Here is a 21,089-nt window from a genome sequence, read left to right as displayed (position 1 = left end):
CCATGGACCTGTCCTGTCAGTGGCCTGTTAGAAACCAGGCCACACGGCAGGAGGTGAGCGGCAGGCGGGGAGCAAGCAAAGCTTCATCTGCCACTCCCCATCGCTCCCCGTCGCTCTACTGCCTAAACCATCCCCCCATCGCTCGCATTACCACCTGAACCATCCCCCACCCCACCCCCCATCCGTGGAAAAATTGTCTTCCAAGAAACCAGTTCCTGGTGCCATAAAGGTTGGGGACCGATGGTCTAATGGAAGAGAAAGACCTGTAAACAAATATTGGCAGCTGTGTGACAAGAGCTGTTATAAACAGCGGTGCCCTGGTCACTAAGCTGTAGACTAGACCCTAGCTTGGGAAAGTAGAGTTATAAATTTGTTTCTATTTATGTTTCCTAGAGGAGAAGACATCTGAACCAACTGTTGGAAAGTTAATTGGAGGAGAAGGATAGCAGGCAGAGAATATATTTGCAAAGGTCTGGAGACAAAGCAGAACAAAACATTTAAACAGAATTGGACTCCTGGCTTTCAAGAGAGGGACTATCACAATAAAGGTTGTTGAAACTAGGTCCAAATTTTGCAGGGCCTTGTATGTCATTCTAAGGAATTTAACTGTAATCCTATAGAAGGGGAAGTTTGAAGGATATTAAGCAAGTGATATAGCTACATTTGGATTTAGGAAGGTAACTCTGGCAGACTGTGGAAAAATAATTGGCCTGAGAGAGTTCAGAGACCCGTTTAGAGGCGTCTGAAATAATCTAGGTGAAAAAATTCTGAGGGCTTTAAATAAGGCAGTGACAATAAGAAGTGGAGAAGAGGGGAAGAATTTGAGATATTTAAGAACTTTCAGGGAATTCCCTGGTGATCCAGTGGTTAGGACTCTACACTTTCACTGCCGAGGGCCCAGGTTTCAATTCAATCCCTGGTCGGGGACCTAAGATCCCGCAAGCCGCGCAGCACAGCCAAAAAACCCCCAAAAATAGCCCTTTACATCACATAGCACTGTAATTTACCTGTCTCATCTGCGGGCATAGAGGAGCACTGGCTTTATGGATAGGACTTTGTGTTCATCCTTGTATCCTCAGCGTCCACTCAGTAACTGGCAGAATTGCTTTTGGTGAGGGCTGGCAGATGAGTTCGGAAATGAAATACGAGGGGGAGCAGTATGGAGGAGATCAGAAGAAAGGAGTATGCCTAGGAGAGTGCTGAGAGAAAAAAAGTGAAACGCAGGAAGTCCATAAACGAGAGTGGGTAAGAAAAATCTTAAAAGCTATTCCCCATCTCTTCCACTGGTTCCCAATTCTTCGCCCTCCCGAGCCTCACGAGCTACAACCAGCATCCGGTTTACCCGCCACTCGCAGGCGGCTCCGCCTCCCTGGCACTCAGGGGATAAAAGCCCTTCAACTCTAGACCATTCCCTCTCCGTGGCACTGGCTTCGTTTCCCCTCCTTCTCTTCCTATACTTGGAGGACCGCCCCCATTGGCTAAGCCACGCCCGCCTGGGGGGGGTCCCTCGGGTTACAGGTTACATTGGTCCCGCCCCCTCCCCGGGATGGCTCTCGGTCCGCCCCGCCTCCGCCCGCCCGCCCTGCCCAGCCTTCGCTCGGCTTTCGCCAGGGGGCGCATCGCAACCCGCCCGCCGCCCGCGGGAGAGTCTGTCGCACACACCCCCTCCTCTCCGCGCGCCGGCGGTTCCCAGCCGACTACGCCTCCGCTCCGAGTCAGCCGGGCTGCGCCCGCTCCGACTCCGGGAGGGGTCGGGGGTCCCGAATGGCCGCGGCAGGGTCTAGGAGGCCAAACGTGTGAGCTAACGGGCGTCATGGAGGCGGAGCAGAGGCCGACGACTAGGGCCAGCGATGGGGCGACCCCTGGGCTGGAGAGGGCGCCTCCTGCTGCCCCGGCGTCTACAACCACGGCCTCGGATCCGATCCCTGGGTCCAGGCCCGGGACCGGGCCCGAGCCCAAGAGGAGGCAGCTCGGGACGCTGCTCCAGCCCACGGTCAACAAGTTCTCCCTTCGCGTGTTCGGCAGCCACAAAGCAGTGGAAATCGAGCAGGAGCGGGTCAAGTCAGCGGGGGCCTGGATCATCCACCCCTACAGCGACTTCCGGTACTGGGGGTCCGGCAGGGAGGGCGGGGGACACAGATCCCACCCTCACGGGCCGCGACAGGGGGGCCGGGCCTGCCCCACCCTCCACGGACACTTCATTTCCGGCCCAGGGGTCCCCTGTTGGGCCGACAGAGTCACTTCCCCCAACCTAGCCCGAGAATTCTTGGGTGAAGGATCACCAGCCGGAGGTCCTTGGTGACTTTTCATGCTGGGGGCGCCGGAAGGGACAAGCGGACAACAGAGACCTGGATTTCCCATTTCAGGAACCCGGTACCCGACCTGCACCACAGGGAATACTGGAATTAGGGACTGCTCTCTCCTTCTGTCCTGCTTGCTGGGGATCTGGGGAATTTTGTCATGTTCCGAGGCTCTGGGTCAGCCTGAGGGAGAAACCAAGCCCCGCTATTTCCCACTGTCCCCATTCCCACCCCCAGCACCCGCCTAGTTCAGCAGGGCAGGCGACCAGAAAAAATAGGGACGCTGCGGAAGGGGAGGAGGGAGTGTCCAGACAGTAGTTCTGATCGCTGTCCCTGGTGCTGAAGGCGGCATTCGGCAGGGTAGGGCCTGGACGCAGAGCGATTTGAGACAGCAACACAGGGGCAAGGCCACCCCCCATATGACCACCGCCCAGGTGACTACCAGACCGAAGGAACGAAGAGTGGGGGTGGGGCCATTCCATAGTCCCCATCAGGCTGTACCTCTACATCAAGGTCGCTAGGGGAGGAGAGCAACCCTGTCCTTGGGGGAAATGAAGGACAGCTTCTGGATGTGGCAAGGATGCATGCAAAGCACCTAACCTGGGGAGCTCAATGAGCAGAAAGGATGAGGTGTGACTCAGGGGCCTGGAAACACAATTGGAGACGTAGACATCATCTTAATCCACAGACATACACACTCCCTAAATGTTCCTCTTTCTCTCATTTTTCCTTTCATTCCCCTCCTTTTTACTGCCTCATTCTCACCCTACCAGTGCACCTTTTCTAGTCTCCTGTGGATCTCCCTCCCCTCCCCCATTTCACCCTCAGATGTATCCCCAGAAGCCATGTATCCCCCTTATTATTGTGCTTCTTTTCTGTCCTCTCTCCTGCATCACACGCCAGGCTTGTGACTGCCTGTGAGTCAGGCTGTGAAGATGCTCTATGGCTAGGCAAACCCTCTTTCCCTCTCCTCTCCCAGCTTACAGTACAGGATTTCTCCAGTGGCCAGGAAAGAGAAGAAGAGGGGATCCAGGATTTGTTGTTGATTGAAATCACACAGTCTGAAGGGCTTCCTGGAGGCCTGGACTTGGGGACCACCAAACTTCTTTCTGGGGCTGAAAGGGCTGATTTTTGCAGTCAGAGTCAGAAGGGACTGGGTCCTGGGTTGATACTGCATCTAGGTGTGTCCTGGAATTGAAACCACCATAGCTACTTGGGACCCTGAGATTGTCCAATGAACTTCTTTGAATGAAGGCTTCACCTCACTCCCTCCTGACCTCTTCTTTTCACAGCTTCCACCACAGCAGTATGGCTCTCCCCTGCCCATACCCTTGCCTGGGCTCAGCCAGAGTCCCATTGGGCACAGGGAGGTTAGGGGAGGAAAGGAGTGCAGAGCTTCAAGCCTTGCTGTCTCAGGATCTGCTATAGAGCTTCTCTGTATGTGCAGCAGCACTGTCTGAGGTGCTGTGGAGGAGGGAGGGGCATACCTGAAAAGGTATTTCAGTTGGGAGGCAGGACAGATCATCCCCACCCTGGGACACAGATGAGCAGATCCCAGCAGAGAAACAGAAACTATGGGCCCAACTGTGTTGGGGAGGAGAGATGGGGTGGGGAAAGCTGGGGAGGGCTAGGGAAGGCATGAAGTCCTAGACTAGGAATGGACAGAGAGCTAGAGATGGGAAAAGCAGCAACCTCTTCAGAAATCTGGGGATAAAGAGTGGGTGAGTCATAATCCAAATAGTGCTTGTACAGCACAGTCACATCCGTTGTCTCAGTGCATATTTTTTCAACAACGCTATGAGATCAGCACAGGGTATTTACCTTTTGTTAACTTAAAAAATATTTAATAATAAGAATATTTAATAATAGTGACATAGATCATATACATATAGTAAGGATATTACATATATATTACTATATAAAGAATATATATATGCACATTAGGGATATATTTAGTAGGGATATATATATAGTAGAGATATATATAGTGAATATATAAGGTAGATATATATAGTATAGTACATGGCAGGATATATATATACACACATACACACACACACACACACGCGCACACACACACACATATGAAAGAATAATTGTAAAGCAAACTCACATGTAACAACTATCTAGGTCAAGAGAGACTACATTGCTGATACCCCAGAAGGCTCCCTGCTGCTCTCACATTCCTTTCCCAAACCCACTATTCTAACTTTTGGTACTCATTTTCTTACTTTTCTTCATAGTTTTACCACTTTTCTGTGAATCCCTAAATGACGCAGTTTAGTTTGGCCTATTTTTGAATTTTGTATGTGTGAAATCATACAGTGTGTATCCTTTCGTTTCTCAACATTTAATTTGTGAGATTCCTTCGTACTGCGGAATGTAACTGCAGTTGGGTGATTTCACAGTTGTATAATATTCCAGGGTAGGAGTGTATCATAGTGTATTTATCTATTTATCTATTGTGTTTATCTTATTTGTCTACATTTTTCTACTGATGGACATTTGGATTATTTCCAGATTTAATGCTGTTATCCCTGTATATATCTCCTGGAGCACATTTTTCCCTTGAATGTGTGTATACCTAGGAATAGAATTGCTGGGTTGCAGGGGATGCAAATGTTTAACTTTACTAGATAATTCCAAACTATTTTTCCAAATGGTGGTCCCAATGTACACTCCCACTAGCTGTGAATGGTCATTCTGTTGTTCTGTATCCTTGCCCACTTTTGTCTGAGAGACTATCTACTTAGTCTGGTGGCTGACCATCATTGTGAAATATCACTGTGGTCTTACTTCCCATCCCATCCCTACCTTAGGTTTTACTGGGACCTGATCATGCTCCTGCTGATGGTGGGGAACCTCATTGTGCTACCTGTGGGCATCACCTTCTTCAAGGAGGAGAACTCCCCACCTTGGATCGTCTTCAACGTCCTCTCTGACACTTTCTTCCTGGTGGATCTGGTGCTCAACTTCCGCACAGGCATCGTGGTAGAGGAGGGTGCTGAGATCCTGCTGGCACCGCGGGCCATCCGCACACGCTACCTGCGCACCTGGTTCCTGGTTGATCTTATCTCCTCTATTCCTGTGGATTACATTTTCCTGGTGGTGGAGCTGGAGCCCCGACTGGACACCGAGGTCTACAAAACAGCTCGGGCCCTGCGCATCGTGCGTTTCACCAAGATCCTCAGCCTGCTGCGGCTGCTCCGCCTTTCCCGCCTCATCCGCTACATACACCAGTGGGAGGAGGTGGGGTGGGGAGGTGGGCAGGGGGCTTGCAGACTACTCCAGACAGCGATATGGGTGGGGCTCCTGGCGACTTTATGGGGTGGGGCAGATGGGTGGGGCTTCCAAGGGAGGGCTGTCTCCAAAGTTGATAGAGGAGAAGCAGGGACAGAATGAGTGTTCAGGGGATGGGTCCTCAAGGTGAGAAGGTGGTGGTGCAGGAGGGTGGAGCACAACTGCTGGACAAAGACTTGAGGGTTAGTTGGACTCTGGGAGGAAGGTGTAGGAGAGGAGTTAAGAATTGCAGAGTGTGGGAGAGGCTTGAGTTTCAGCTTCAGGACAGCAGCAGATTTTAGTGGTTCAGAGTGTGGGCTCTGCAATCTCATTGCTTGTGGTCAGATCCCAGTTTTACTGTTTACTGTATGAGACTTGGTTTCCCCTTCTATAAAATGAAAATGTTAAATATACTTACATATGATAAGGTTGTAAGGATTAAAGAAGTTAATACCTGTAAAGCACCTAGAACAGTGCCTGGCACATAGTAAGTTCTCAGTAAATTACCTATTATTATTTTTGTTATTGGAGGGGAAGAGGACTTCTGGCATTAATCGTTATATATGCCCTGGGGACATTACACTGTGAAATGCCCTCTCTCCTCTTTCCCAGGCTACACTTGGGCAACTTGTGCAGCAGACCTTTTTGAGTCTCTGCTGTGACACTTGCTGTGTGACTTGGGGCACATGATTGGCATCGATTTTCCTTTTTCTAAGATGAGAGTAGTAATACAACCTCCTTTGTATTAGTTATATATGCTGTAAAGCTCTATACGAGTGAATAATAGCCACAGTTTTGACATTCATGAGGGCCGGGGCTAGAGAGAAATTCAAAGAGAGTATTTGCAAGGCCAGGAATGGAGAAGTACTGGCAGAGAGGGGTTCCTGTCCACAGCAGCCCCTCCTCGGACTCCTCAGATCTTTCACATGACCTATGACCTGGCCAGTGCTGTGGTTCGCATCTTCAACCTCATCGGAATGATGCTGCTGCTATGTCACTGGGATGGCTGTCTGCAGTTCCTGGTCCCCATGCTGCAGGACTTCCCTCCCGACTGCTGGGTCTCCATCAACCATATGGTGGTGAGAACTCCCCACAGTTCAGCCCCTCCTGGGCCTTCCAAGGGCTCTTCTCCCTGAGCAGGAGGGATGAACAAAGGGGGCAGGAGGTGGGAGATGATGGAGAGATGGCCAAAAGAGAAGACAGGAGAGAGGAGGTGGGGAGGTGAGAGGAGAGTGGAAAGAGGCCCGGAAGAAGTGTCTGTGTGTTGGAGGGAGCAGGCAGGGAAGGAAACCTAGGCAGCAACTGCAGCCCCCATGCTGTAAAAGAGGCCCCTTCTGTCTCAGGCCCCCCAGAACCAAACCTAAGTTCCTCCCCTGGCAGGCAGGTCTAAAGTAGAAGGGGGCAGACAGAAGAACTGAAAGAGAAGAGGGGGCAGGAGGAGAATGAGGCTCTGAGGGGTCTGTGCCCAGCTCTGCAATACGCTCTGCCCCCCAGAACTACTCGTGGGGCCGCCAGTATTCCCACGCCCTGTTCAAGGCCATGAGCCACATGCTCTGCATTGGCTACGGGCAGCAGGCACCTGTGGGCATGCCCGACGTCTGGCTCACCATGCTCAGCATGATCGTGGGTGCCACGTGCTACGCCATGTTCATCGGCCACGCCACTGCCCTCATCCAGTCCCTGGACTCTTCTCGGCGTCAGTACCAGGAGAAGGTCAGCAGGGGCAGGAGAAGGCAGGGGAGGGGTGCTGGAGGCTGGGTAGCTCAACTTGGAGCCCATTCTGACGCATGCCCTTGTTGGATCTCTGTGTCCTGCCTTGCCCCATGTCCATTTGTGCCATGTGTGTACTTTTTCCTTGTTTGGACCAATGCACCTGTCCTTGGACCCCCCCCCCCCATGTCTGACTTTTCTTGTGATTGTGCTCTGTGTCCTCCCTGTATCCACCATTATCTATATACCCTTCTGCCTCCATGTTTCAACCCTCTGGGTTTGGCCCACGTCTGTGACCTTCCTTCACACACCGCTCCCCACACACTGTTCTGGCTCCACATCTGTCTCTGTGTTTTCTTGCCTGCTGGCCATCGGCTGGCTCTCCAGTACAAGCAGGTGGAGCAGTATATGTCCTTCCACAAGCTGCCAGCTGACACACGGCAGCGCATCCATGAGTACTATGAGCACCGCTACCAGGGCAAGATGTTTGACGAGGAAAGCATCCTAGGAGAGCTGAGCGAACCACTTCGGGAGGTGGGACTGGGCGGGGCCCTGGAGGGAGGCTCTTCAAGGACCTGGGCTTCTGGGATGCCATCTGGGGTGGGGGCTATTGGTCAGCACGTGCACCTACAGGGAGTGGGGCCTACAGAGGGCCCCATGGGAGGTCAGGCCTTTGGAGGACTTTTAGGGGCTAGGGTCTTTCTTGAAGCTCTTATAGGGGTGAAATATACTGGGGAGGGCTGCAGGGGTCTCTCTTTGTGGGGGATGGTCCTGTGAAGGCTCATGGGAGAGCTCTGAAGGCAGGAGCTTAGAGATGGTCCCAGGCCCACTGAAGCATACCCGTCCTTTGGCAGATCATGGCCCCAGGGGTGGGGCTTCTGGAGACAGATGAGCTCGATGGGGGCACCTCGGGGCAGGGGGCACAGCCTGCCTGACAGGCCCCTCCCCTGCCCAGGAGATCATTAACTTCACCTGCAGGGGCCTCGTGGCCCACATGCCACTGTTCGCCCACGCCGACCCCAGCTTCGTCACGGCCGTGCTCACCAAGCTACGCTTTGAGGTCTTCCAGCCGGGGGACCTCGTGGTGCGTGAGGGCTCCGTGGGCAGGAAGATGTACTTCATCCAGCATGGGCTGCTCAGTGTGCTGGCACGTGGCGCCCGGGACACCCGCCTCACTGATGGATCATACTTTGGGGGTCAGCAGGCCTCAGGGAGGGTCGGGGGGTCTGGAGCAGAGGGCAACTGCTCCCCTGGATCAGGGTCTTCACCTGGCTATGCTGCAGGATCAGAGAGTTGCAGCTCCTCCCCAGGCCTATTCAATCAGAATCTCTGGGTCTGGGGTCTGGAGTTCTGTATTTTTAAAAGCTTCTTAAGAGATTCCAATGTATAGCCAGGTTGAAAATTACGGGGCCAGTGGGCCTTTTAGAACCCTTAAGCAGTGAAATCCAAGGATCTCATGAGATTTCCATGAGAGAAAGATAGGAATAAAGCAGTGCTTTCCCAGGGGCTTGACCTCTGTGGCTCCCTTGTGGAATGCCTTGGTGGTATGAATCAGGGACCCAGCCTGTGGCAGTGGGGGCAGTTCTGCCAGCTGCTACCCAAAGTGATTTGAGGCTCATATATTCTCGCAGTCCCCAAATCACCCACCACCTTCCAACCTCCCCATTGTGTTACCCTTTGCCCTTTGGCACTGCTTTTCTCCTTCTGGGTTGCCCTTGGTGTTCCTTCAAAGGGGTGGGAGGGGAGGGCACACAGAGGGCACTGCCCCAGGCCTACCCCTTGGGCTAAAGCAGTGGAGGTGGGTTGGGAATTTAAGTGGAGTGGAGTAACTAGGAGTCTGGGGGCCAGCAAGAGCTGCCTGGTCATCAGCTTTAATTTGGACAGAGTGAGAAGGACAGTAATTATGCAGGTCTGGAGAGCGACCATGCTTGGAGCATTTAGGGACCCTGGGTGGGTGGGTAATCGTCAGTTTCTCCCATCTGGGGAGGAGCCTGAGGAATATGGGTCAGCTGCTGCAGGCCCAGTGAGAGGGAGTTCTGTGGACAGTGATTTTGAAGGCCTCCTCCCAACTTCACCAGAAATCTGTCTGCTGACTCGGGGCCGACGCACAGCCAGTGTGCGTGCTGACACCTACTGCCGCCTCTACTCGCTCAGCGTGGACCATTTCAACGCCGTGCTCGAGGAGTTCCCCATGATGCGCCGGGCCTTCGAGACAGTGGCCATGGATCGGCTGCGCCGCATTGGTGAGGCCTTTCCACCCTGTCTGCTCTGGGTCCAGGCTGTGCCCTCACCCCGTGTCCATAGCAAGGAGTCCCCAGCGGTCCAGGGCCCAGGCTCCAGCGCCTCAGCATCACACCCCAGCCCAACCTAGTCCCAGCAAATGCCCCAATAGGGCTTTCAACACTGGCTCACTGTCCTTACCATTCAGCATCTCCTACCCTTGGAGATATCACCCCAAGTTCCCATGCCTTGAATCCTCCTTCCCTGAGTACCAGTCCCTGACCCTCACCATCTGTGATACATCCTCATCCCCTGACCCTCTTCCTCCAACCCCCATCTCCCAATCTCCATCCCCCAACTCCATCTCCATCCTCTTGACCCCTATCCCCTACCTTCACCCCACCACCATCCCTTGACTCCATCTTGTTACCCCCATACTTTTGATATCCAACCTTCATCTTGGATTCCTTTCCTATCCTTAACTCCTGCCCCCGGGACAATTTCTAGGCAAGAAGAATTCCATACTGCAGCGGAAGCGCTCTGAGCCAAGTCCAGGCAGCAGTGGGGGCATCATGGAGCAGCACTTGGTGCAACACGACAGGGATATGGCTCGGGGTGTTCGGGGCCTGGCCCCAGGCACAGGAGCTCGGCTCAGCGGAAAGCCGGTGCTGTGGGAGCCACTAGTGCACGCACCCCTGCAAGCAGCCGCCGTGACCTCCAATGTGGCCATTGCCCTGACGCACCAGCGGGGCCCTCTCCCCCTCTCCCCTGACTCTCCAGTCACCCTCCTTGCTCGCTCTACTCGAAGATCAGCAGGAGCAGGCTCCCCAGCCTCCCCACTTGTCCCTGTCCGAGCCGGCCCTCTGCTGGCCCGGGGACCCTGGGCATCCACTTCCCGCCTGCCGGCCCCACCTGCCCGAACCCTCCATGCCAGCCTATCCCGGGCTGGGCGCTCCCAGGTGTCACTGCTGGGGCCTCCCCCAGGAGGAGGTGGACGGCGACTAGGACCTCGGGGCCGCCCACTCTCAGCCTCCCAGCCCTCTCTGCCTCAGCGGGCAGCAGGTGATGGCTCTCCTGGGTGTAAGGGCTCAGGAGGTGAACGCCTGCCCCCCTCAGGGCTCCTGGCTAAGCCTCCAGGGACAGCCCAGCCCCCCAGGCCATCAGTGCCTGAGCCAGCCACTCCCCGGGGCCCCCAACTCTCTTCCAACATGTGAAACCTTTGGGTAAGCTCTTGGGTGCCGTAGCATGTGCCAGAGGGCAGACGCCTCTTGGGGACACCAAGGGGACCTGAAACACTGCTCTATGGGAGTATCTCCCCTTAGTACCAAGAAGATGGTCTCTGTTCTCAGCTCAGGCGCCTTGCAACCTGACATCCTCCTAATCCATTCACCCATTCATCAAAGATACTTAGCGCCTACCATGTTCAAGGCACTGTACCAGACGCTGTATGTCTCCACTGCCAAGTAGAAGTGACTCCAAGCCCTCTGATGAGGGTATTCCCCTAGCCATGGTCCTGCCAGGTGCAGGCCTGGGCCCATGATCCCATCTTACTAAGCACAAGTACTTGCCACCACCATCACTGCCAAGTAACTAGATGTCTCTGTTTTCCTGCCCATGACCTTGCAGGTTCTGCCTGGCATGGTTATCTTCCTGTCCGCTAGCATAGCTGGGCACTGCCAATTACCTGTCCCCCCGCTGCTGTCAACAAATGTCTTGGGTCCCTGGTGTGGGCATCCAGCTTTACTGCCATGCGTGGACCCTCCCTGTCTATACCCCCTGAGTGGGAACACACATCTCCTGACAAGTTCCTTGCACTCTCTGTCTCTGTGATAGAACTGCCTTTTTGTAAACTGAGAGCCACCTCCTCCCTATGCCCCTGTCCCAGTGACAACCCCCTTGAAGCTAAGGGATTGTTGACACCCCCTTATTTAGTGTGCCAGCGTAGATTCCCCCCAGGTTGGGGGCAAGTGAATCCTTAGATGGAATTTTTTCTTTCCTTGCTCCCTTCCTTATTTATTCAATCATTTAATAATTGTATTTATTCACTCATTTGCTAATTTTATTTATTATCAATTCATTTTATTTATCCATTCATTTATCCATCTCTCCCATCCCCTCCTGGTAGGGAGACAGGAATGGGCAGAGCCCCTCCATGCCAGCTCTTGTGGTCCTTGCCCAACTCCCATCAGTGGCAATACTTGAGCCCTCTCCCTAACTAGGTAGGAGCAGGAAGGCCACCTGAGAGGGAGAGGAGGACTGTTCTTATTTTTAGGCTTTTTTTTCCTTTCTACTGAGTTTGCTGCTGGTGCAGGAGTAAGGGGAGGGCCCGAGGTAACCAAGCCTGGGGAAGGGCAGGCTAGCCAGTACCTCTGCCTTCTCAGGGACAAGAGAAGCCCCCTATCCCACCCCTCTGTCCCCACACCTACTCTACAGCATCAAAGATTGAGGGGCCAGGACCCTAAATCTCCTTTTCTCCTGGGTGGGCAGTTCTGGGGTTCTGGGTGTGTGGGAGAGGTTTTATATTGCTTCCAAACAGCTGGGTTTAAAAAGAAAATAGAGACACTTGTTTTGGCTCCTGGCTTGTGTGTGGGAACAAAGTGGGCATTCTGGGGTACAGGAGGAGGTAGCAGGACACCTGACCCAGCAAGGCATGAGGTGGGTATGAGAGCAGCTAGGGAGCGGCCTGCAAGCCTAGAGGTGGTAGAGACAGTGACGGGATGAGCCTGCCTGGCTCTCGGGGCTCCCCGCCTTCCATCTACCCTAGCTTCCCCAAAAGGGTGGTGCTTTGATATCACTGACAGTGACAATGAAGAAAGAGGTGGCACTCTCCTCGGGGGACGCCCAGATTATCATGAGGGCCACATAAGAGAATGTAAAACTGCATGGATGTGAAATATTTTTTAAATAGAGATTTTGTGCAGACTGTGGACATGATTGTCCTGTTCCCCTCACCTCTGCCCCCAGGTACGGGAAGACTAGGGGAATAGAATTAATCAGTTAAACTGGATTAAAGGCTCAGAGTATTTTAGGGACCAGTTAAGAGTATCAGATGCAGGGAATGTACCATTGGTGCTGTTGGATGGCCAGGGCTTAATTGGATACAGACTTTCAAGGCCTGTGCGAAATGGAGAGGGGGAGGGGGCACCCTGGATGGCAGATGTGGCCTAGGGTAGGGAGGATTGGGAGTAGAGAAGACTTAGAGGTGGGGCAGTAGGAGGGAGCAGAAAGGAGGGACGGGTCCAGAGCTGGCTCGGTCAGAGGAGGAGGGGCACCTCAGGTTACACTCAGCACCCGCATAATGTTGGTATAGCCGGAGCCCGGTCGCCAGCCTGTCACCACAATCACCAGGTCCCCAAAACGGAGGAAGCCACGGAGCTTTCCTGGGAGGAGGAAGGGGAGAAGATGCTAATTAGCCATTGAGGAACCCAGGCCAGCCCTGTAATGAGAACGAGCTACCATCATTCGCCTCTTCAAGCCCACTAGGTAGGTAATGAGGGGCCTGAGGCAAACTGTACAGTGTGTCCCACAGGTGGCACCGCAGGAATGTGACCACTGTAGTATATCAGAGCTGCACATATGCCCGTGGGGTGGCATGTTGCTAAGTAGCAAGTCTGTCTACCTGTATTGCTATGCTGATAGGAAGAGGTGGGGTATGAGCATAGCCAATTGTCAATTAGATTTTAGTTGCAGCTGCAGGGGACTGGGTTCCCCTTTCTCTTTTCACCTCTTGCTCCTTGGGTCAGGCCTGGCTCTAGCCATCTGGTGCAGGCAGCAGCTGAGCCGACTTCTTAGGGACGGCCCTGACCCCTGACCTCTCTCCCTCTGCCCTCCTCCCTCAGCACGTTCCCCCCACCCCTGGAAGCCCAAATATCTCAGTCTTAGTGAATCTCACAGAGAAAATCTGGGACCAGAGGAGACAGGCGAGGCCCTTTTGGGTGGGTGTGGGGCGTGGGTTTGGAGGACTCATGATACAAATCCAGGGGTGGATGGGGAAGGAGTTTAGGTGGCTCACCACTTTCAATGCCAAATTGGACTCGGCGATCCACATCGTCTGCCCAGATGGCCTCTGGAGGTTCACGGTAGAGCACAGGGAAGACTCCTCGGCACAGGTGGGCCTGGCGGGCAGCCTGGGCAGAGCGGGTGACAGCAATGACTGCTGCCCGAGGTCGGTACCGAGACAGAAGCTGGGCTGAGCTGAAGGAGGCAGACAAGGTCAGCCCAGAAGAGTGAAAGAGTGTTGGGTTCTGGTTCCAGGTGCCAGCAATAAGCAGTGTGACCCTAGGTAAGTCATCATATTTTGCTGGGCCTTAGTTTTCTCACCTGTAAAGTGGGTATAAGAATACCCGCCTTTCTTACCACACAAGGAGGATATGAGATGATTTTAAAAAATATCAAATGAGATAAGGAGAAACTGCTTTGAAAAACAGAAAACCCTTCTGGGAATGCACCTTTATATAGTACTTAACTTACAAATGTCTCTTGTTAATCCTCACAACCCCATGAACAAATGGAGGAGGCTCACAGAGCCTGGGTGACTTACCCAAGGTATCACAGGCAAAGACTTGAACTCAGACCTTCTGGGCCCTTCTGCAACACCCCAGCATTGTAAGGCTTTGTGGGCTGAATGCAGAGGACCTGCCTCTGAGCCCTAGGAGCCTAAATGGCCTGCAAGCCAACGCATCCAGTGATGCCACCTTACCCTTCCAAACCCCTGGGGTTCGCAGGTACAATTCCTGGTGTGCTTCAAGATCTGCCTCTCTAGGCCTCCAGCTCCCATAGCTGCCTCTCCTCTGATGATGAGACAAAACCCAAGCCTGGGGCCCATCCCAGCCTGCCCTTGGCCCAAAGCCCTGTCTTGGCGTTCCCAGTGTCCCCCTCACCGGCCAGTTGTGGTCAGCACGATGATGGCAGCAGCACAGCACTTGAAGGCGGCCTCCACAGCGCCAATAGCGGTGACCTCGGTGGGATCCCGGCTCAGTGGTGCCGCCCGGCGCAGCTCCTCAAAGAGCTGCCGGTGGTACACGGCAGCCTCTGCCTCCCGGGCAATCTGTGGGCACCAGGGGGTAAGGCTGGGCAAGGCTATTGGGACCTGGAAGGGATGTGGTTTTCCAGCCCGTTTGCCTTGCATTCTGAGCTCCTACCGCATGCTGCATCTTTACAGCCTCCACAGGAAAGTTGCCTTTGGCAGTCTCCCCCGACAGCATGATGCAGTCTGCCCCATCCAGCACGGCGTTGGCCACGTCACTCGTCTCTGCCCGGGTTGGCCGGGGCTTAGTGATCATGCTTTCCAGCATCTGGGGGACATCTGGATGTCAGAGCTGTACTTGTCATACTCTGACTGGGGACCCTGCCCTGAAGTACTTCTCGGACTCCCACACTCTCTGAGGGCCCCTAAAGCCAGTGTCACACTCACAGACTATGTGATCCTGGCTATTCTGTTTCCTCATCTGAAAATGGGGGTCCCAGTATCTCTTCCTAGCTTCGTTGTTTGAGGGTCAAACACTGGACAGCAAAACGTGCTAAAGAGCTAAGGTGTGGGTATTCACCTTCAGGTGTCCCCAGACCCACAGAGGGCCCTGCCCCCAGGGCTCATTCCAGACCTGTGTAGCACAGACAACGGGCTTTCCCGCCAAGTTGCAACGGCCAATCATCATCTTCTGAGCCAGGAAAACCTTCTCGGCTGGGATCTCAATGCCCAGGTCACCCCGTGCCACCATAATGCCGTCGCTCACCTCCAGGATTTCATCAAACCTGGGCGGTTGGGGGAGTCAGGGCTGGGGAAGAGCCAGGAGATGCCAGGGACAGGCAGGCAGGAGAAGGGGAGGGGCGATGGGGATGGGTAGGGCCTGATGGGAACAAAGACCAAGGCTCACTTCTTCACGCCTTCGTGGTTCTCGATTTTGCTAATGATCTTGATGCCCTGTCCTTCCGGCCCCAGAGCAGCCCGGACGGCAGCAACGTCGCTGGCTCTCCGCACAAAGGAGGCAAAGACGATGTCCACGCCATGCTCCACCCCGAAGCGCAGGTCCTGGACATCTTGCTCGGACAGTCCGGGCAGGTCCACCTGGGCCCCCGGCAAGTTCACGCCCTTCCGGCTGCCCAGGACACCGCCGTTCTCCACGTGGGTCTCCAGCCCCTCTGGACCTACAGGCATGGAAAGAGTCAGCTAAGGTCAGGGGTGAGGCCGGGGGCTTAGTCAGGGCAGCGGGAACACGAGGATTGGACCCCCAAGAGAGCGGAACCATGTCGTATTCATCTCTTGGTCCTCGGCCTGGGCTCTGCACCGAATAGGCACAGGGCGGACTTCTGTGGAAGAAACTACTAACCCGCCAGTCCAGCCCCAACCCAGGGTGAGCCCAGGAGTCTGGATGCCGAGGGCTCGCAGGACGGGTGGCCAGGGGGAGGTGTAGTGGGTGTGAAGGGCGAATGCGGGAGCCAAAAGGAAGAGAGTGCGCGCATTGCGTAGGGCCAGGGCGGGAGGCGCGTCCGCACCGATTTTCGTGACCTCTAGGGAGATGAGCCCGTCGTCAATGTAGATGCGGCCCCCCACCGGCACGACTTGGACAATATTGGCGTAGTCCACCCACACGGTGTTCGCGTCCCCCCGCGTCCGGAACGCAGGGTCCACAGTCACTAGCACCTGGGAGCCCTTCACTAGCTCCACTTCCGACTCAGGGCCCTAGGGGCGAGGCCAGAGGAGGACTGAGTTCTGCCTGCCTCGGTGGGGGCCGGCCCCTCCCCATGCTCCGCCCTACGGGCAACTGCCTCCGCAGCGCACGGCCCCCTTCCCGGTCCCCAAGACAGGGCTGGTCGCAGGTCGCCTCTCACCCCCTGCAGGATCCCAGTGCGTATCTCCGGTCCCTTGGTGTCCAGAGCGATGGCCACGGGTCGGTAGCTGAGCGGGGAAGTCGCAATGCTCTCCACCGCCTCCCGGACGTTGGCGATGGATTCAGCATGGTACTGGGGATGGGAACAGAGGGAGGATTTCAGGGGAAGGTGGCCGGGACCCTGGGGCATCCTCTAGCCCCGCCCGCCTCCCCGCGGCCCCGCCCTGAACCTCATGGGAGCCGTGGGAGAAGTTGAGTCTCGCAATGTTCATCCCGGCCCTGATCATCTCCTTGAGGCGCTCCACGGAGCGAGATGCCGGCCCTGGAACCAGAGATTCCACTCAGACAACTTTCTCCCCAAACCTGAGAGACAGGTGAACCCATCACCACCCTCAGAGCTGCCCCAGGCCACAGAAGTACTGTTACCTGACCTTTGTTCCCTGACGCCGCCCCTGCTCGCAGGTCAGAAACTCCCTTCCCCTCTCCAGCTAACACAAGCCTCCTTGCACTGTGAGGCCCTAGAAAGGTGGGCTCAGCCAGGCCTGAGGTAACTGTGTTGGCAGTGATGTTAAGTGTTGCGGTGTGGGGGTAACCCCAGTGTAGGAGAAGGGGGTGGGTGCCAGGTGAGGGTATTTGGGGTACCAGGCTTTAGAGCTGAGAGGCCTCATATTGGACTGAGGAGAGTCGAGTTCTATCCCATCCCTGCTCTGCTGATAGGACGGCTGTGTAACTGAGACCCAGTTGACCAACCTCTCCAGTCCCTCCCTAAAGCCAGTTCTTCCACTTGTGCACTGGGTCTCCTTCTCACCTGCTCAAAAACGGATTCAGCCATTCCCCAGTCCTCTGTGTCATCAGTTTCCCTTTTTTGTTAGGTCATTCCCATCAACATGTAAACTTGCTGTTATTTTTCATCCAAAAAAAAAAAAAAAACCTCCTAACCCCCGTTCCCCCTCTAGCTACAGCCCTATTCCTTTGCTCACCTTCGCAGCAAAATTCACCGCAAGAGTTATCTCTGTACTTGCTGCCTCCAATTCCCCTCCCCCTGTTCTCCTTATGCCCACTGTCCACTACATCTCTTCTTGTTAAGGTCACCAAAAACCTCTGTGTTGCTACTAAATCTAAGGGTCAGTTCTCAGTCCTCATCTTAGCTGGTCCATCAGCAGCATTTGACACACATCCTTGATGTCCCTTCTTCTCTTGGCCTCCAGGACACCACCCTCTCTTGGTTTACTCCTACCTCACTGGCTGCTCCTTCTCAGCCTCTCTTGCTCTTTACCCCCCTTAACATTAGATGCTCCTTTTACCTTCACTTCCTTGGTGGTCTCAACTAGTCTCATGGCTTTAAATACCATCAATATGCCGACAGCTCCCAAATTTATGTCTCCAGTTCAGACCCCTTTCCCAAACCCAGAGTTGTGTATCTGATTGCCTACTCTGTACCACACTTGCATGTCTAATATGCTTCTCAAACTGAACTGATCTCCTCCCCCCAAACCTTTCCACCACAGCCTTTCCTGCTCAGTTGATAATGCAGTCTTCTAGTCCCTCACGTCAAAAACCTGGGAGTAATCTTTGACTCCTTTCTCACCCTCACCCCCACCCCATATCCAATCCATCATATTCTGTTGGCTCTACCTTCAAAATACATTCAGAATCTGATCACTTCTCACCAGCTCCTCTGCCACCACCTGTTCTAAACCAGAAATACTGTAGCAGCAGCTTCTGCCCTCGCCCCCACCCCCAATCTATTTTCAAATATTGCAGCCAGGGTGGTTCTGTTAAGACATAAGTAAGGGCATGTCATTCCCCTGCTCAAAACTCTGCAGTAGTTTCCCATCATACTTGGAGGAAAACTCAACTTAGATTCTGAAAATGGCCTGAAAAGCCCTACATGACCTTCCCTTTCCCCCAACCTCTTCATTTCTGTTACTCTTCCCCTTGACGGTTTCCAGCCTCCTTGACTTAGGGCCTTGGCGTTGACTCTTCCCTTTGCCTAGAAATCTCTTCCCCCAGACATCTGCATGGCTCATTTTCTCATCTCCCTCAAGTCTTTGCTCAGGTCTAATTTTCTCAACAATGGCTACCCTGACTCTCTATTAGGACTGCAACCTCCCTCCTGCCCTTGCATCCTGATGCCCCTTACCATCCTTGATTTTTCTTTTCTTTTTTTTTTGTTTTCCATAGTACTTATCAGTTTCTAACATACTAAAGAATTCCCTTATTTTTAAAAATAATTTATTATGTTTATTAATTATTGTCCCACCCAGCTAGATTGTCAGCTCCGCAAGGGTAGGGATCTTTGTCTGTTTATTTCGTTTCACTGATCTACTCCCAGGACCCAGAAGCTTGTCTACCAAGCGCTCAACAAATATTTGTTGAATGAATGACCTCAGTCAAACAGGGAGAAGTCTCAAAGGACACAAAAGATGAGGAAGCACCTTGAGAAACACCCAAGAGGCCCTGGGATGCTGCAGGAGCAGATAGAGGGCGCTTACCAATGGTGGCAATGATGCTGGTACTACGAGCGGCCACAGGCTCGGAGTCGATGTCCAGCAAGCAGAGGTGTTCCAGGAAGGTGTCTGCCATGGCAGCTGGCAGCTGCTGCTGCTGGAAGAAGGAAGTGCCCAGCTCCTGGGTCAGCTGGGCCACGCTAGCCCGCCGCAGGTACCCCGCTGGTCCTGCAGTAGAAGGGGGGCTACGTGGGCACCTGCTTCTCCTCCCCATCCTTTCATCTCAGCACAGTCTCTATTCCTGCCCTCAGTTCTCCAGTTTTTGTTGAGTCTTCTTATGAGCTGGGCATTATGCATACATTATCTTGTTTAGTCTCAAGGGTGCTAGGAAGCAGGTACTGTTAAATGCTCTGTAATTATCCCCATTTTATAGGTAAGGAAACAGAGGCCGAGAAAGGTTAAATAAATTGCCCAAGGTCGTACAGTTCTAACTAACAGAGATGGGATTCGCATCCAGGTCTGACTAACTCCAGGCTCAAGTTCTTGATCACCCAGCTATTTGATCCCTCACAACCCCCAACTTCTTGCCCTTTAGCTGCTGACTTCTCTCAGCCTCAGCAACCCCTTGATATCTAGTTCACAGTGGCCCCTCATTTCCAGGCCGAGAATCACCCAGTTCCCTCTCCTAAGGTCCCTGTATTCTTCCTTACAACGCTGGGCAAGTGGCTGGCCTCCCACCCCCTCCTCTGAGTTTCCTCAGCCCCTTCAGTGCTACTCCAGGTCCTGAGGTCCCAGTAGCTTGACCCAGCCCAGCCCAGAGGAAGAGGAGCCCCACTGCCAGCCGCACCCTCCATGCCACTGCACGCCTGTCTATCTCTGGGGGTCTGATCCACGCTGTCAGGCTGTCAGAGGCTTGAGGCCCAGCTGGGCTGGGAATCAGTTCTGCATTCTGGTTAAAGTGTCACCAGTGTCTCCCTTGTCACTGGAAGCCCTGTGCACCAGGGGCCAGAGTCCAGGAACCACGAGAATACCCCGTGGCTCCCGTGCTGCAAGAAGCTGGGAGAAGAAGCCCAGACCAAGGTCCATAAATTAACACAGGGGAGACTCCGATGAACACAGATCCTCCCCAAATACCTTGTAGCCAGCAGCAGATATGGATCATTTGTACATCCCCACCCCACTCCTGATTTCTACCCCCGTTTTCCCCTTCTCTTCAATGGCATCTGCGGCCCCTTCTTACCTCCTGGAGCCCCAACCAGGATGGACTTTGCTAAATCCCTTTGGGACTTAGAGATCCATGACCAAAGCCACATGGGTCGCATGTTGTCCTGCACTGACATGCTTCCAAAGTGTGGAGGTGGGGCTGCCCGGACTGTGGAGAGAGAGGGGGAGAGGATAACAAAACTGCTGGTCTTATCAAAGGGCACCAGAGAAAAGAAAAGGGGCACACCCAATAGGCCACCCCTGTCCCCACACAGAGTCCCTCCCCCAGACCTGCTGGCTGTCTGCCCCCGTATTCTGGCATCCCCCTTCTCTCATCCATTTTTCCTGATAAATTTTCAATCCATTCACACTGTCCGATCATCAACCTGAAGAGAGATTTTTTTTTTTTGCCAGTGATATGGTCCCTTTTTTTGTACTTTACTGAAGTCAGTCCGAGATGAATCTAGGAAGCAGGGGATCTAGGGTAGGGGCTGGAGGCTGAAGAAAGGGGATGGGGAGCATTTTGATCATGGAGTGGGATTCTCTGGAAGGGCTCTGATAGCATCACTGTCATTATCACGTTGGCTACCATTTGCTCATTGACCATCTGCAATATTTATTGAGCACCTACTCTGTGCCAGGTCCTGAAGATACAGTGGTGAGCAAAACAGACAGAGCCTGTACCCTTCTATGGAATTTATAGTTTGGTGGGGAGACAGACTATAAACAGGTGTCAAACAAATAAATATATAACTACATGCTTTGTAAGTTCTATGAAGGAATGAATCAGGGTGCTGGGACAAAGAAGCCAATGAGGAGAAGGGGGGGGATGTATTTTTTTAAAACTATTTATTTATTTGCCTGCGCAGGGTCTTAGTTGGCGCACGCAGGATCTTTGTTGCAGGGTGAGGGACCTTTGTTGTAGCATGCGGGATCTAGTTCCCTGACCAGGGATCAAACCCGGGCCCCCTGCATTGGGAGCACAGAGTCTTAACCACTGGACCACCGGCGAAGTCCCGACAGGGGGATGTATTCTATTTTATTTATTTATTTTTGGCTGCATTGGGTCTTCGTTGCTGTGTGTGGGCTTTCTCTAGTTG

At 53.7% G+C, this 21,089-nt stretch overlaps 2 protein-coding genes across 3 annotated transcripts; one reads left to right on the top strand and one right to left on the bottom strand.

The window, feature by feature from the left end:
• Nucleotides 1-1,605: 1,605 nt before the first annotated feature.
• On the top strand, nt 1,606-12,197 carry HCN3 (hyperpolarization activated cyclic nucleotide gated potassium channel 3). Of its 2 annotated transcripts, none has more exons than XM_030842299.2 (8): nt 1,606-2,103; nt 5,120-5,549; nt 6,497-6,658; nt 7,074-7,292; nt 7,677-7,823; nt 8,245-8,485; nt 9,368-9,532; nt 10,017-12,186. In XM_030842299.2, the coding sequence occupies exons 1-8, from the start codon at nt 1,814-1,816 to the stop codon at nt 10,721-10,723; spliced, it is 2,361 nt and encodes a 786-aa protein (XP_030698159.2). In that variant the 5' UTR covers nt 1,606-1,813; the 3' UTR covers nt 10,724-12,186. The 2 variants fall into 2 exon arrangements, with proteins under 2 accessions (XP_030698159.2, XP_060154481.1); XM_060298498.1 differs by lacking the exon at nt 1,606-2,103 and adding an exon at nt 2,149-2,373 and having other exon boundaries at nt 10,017-12,197.
• Nucleotides 11,511-20,126, bottom strand: PKLR (pyruvate kinase L/R). Its single transcript, XM_060292670.1, has 11 exons — nt 20,027-20,126; nt 18,832-19,014; nt 16,567-16,658; nt 16,338-16,469; nt 16,002-16,188; nt 15,383-15,653; nt 15,110-15,260; nt 14,651-14,803; nt 14,390-14,556; nt 13,522-13,703; nt 11,511-12,889 (listed from the first exon to the last, which is right to left on the bottom strand). Exons 1-11 carry the CDS (start codon nt 20,124-20,126, stop codon nt 12,783-12,785), a joined length of 1,725 nt encoding a protein of 574 aa, XP_060148653.1. The 3' UTR covers nt 11,511-12,782.
• Nucleotides 20,127-21,089: the final 963 nt, after the last annotated feature.

Source organism: Globicephala melas, chromosome 1 (assembly GCF_963455315.2).
Source record: "Globicephala melas chromosome 1, mGloMel1.2, whole genome shotgun sequence".
Taxonomy (NCBI): domain Eukaryota; kingdom Metazoa; phylum Chordata; class Mammalia; order Artiodactyla; family Delphinidae; genus Globicephala; species Globicephala melas.
Note: the sequence above shows the minus strand (reverse complement) of the source record. Positions and strands in the feature narration are given on the sequence as shown.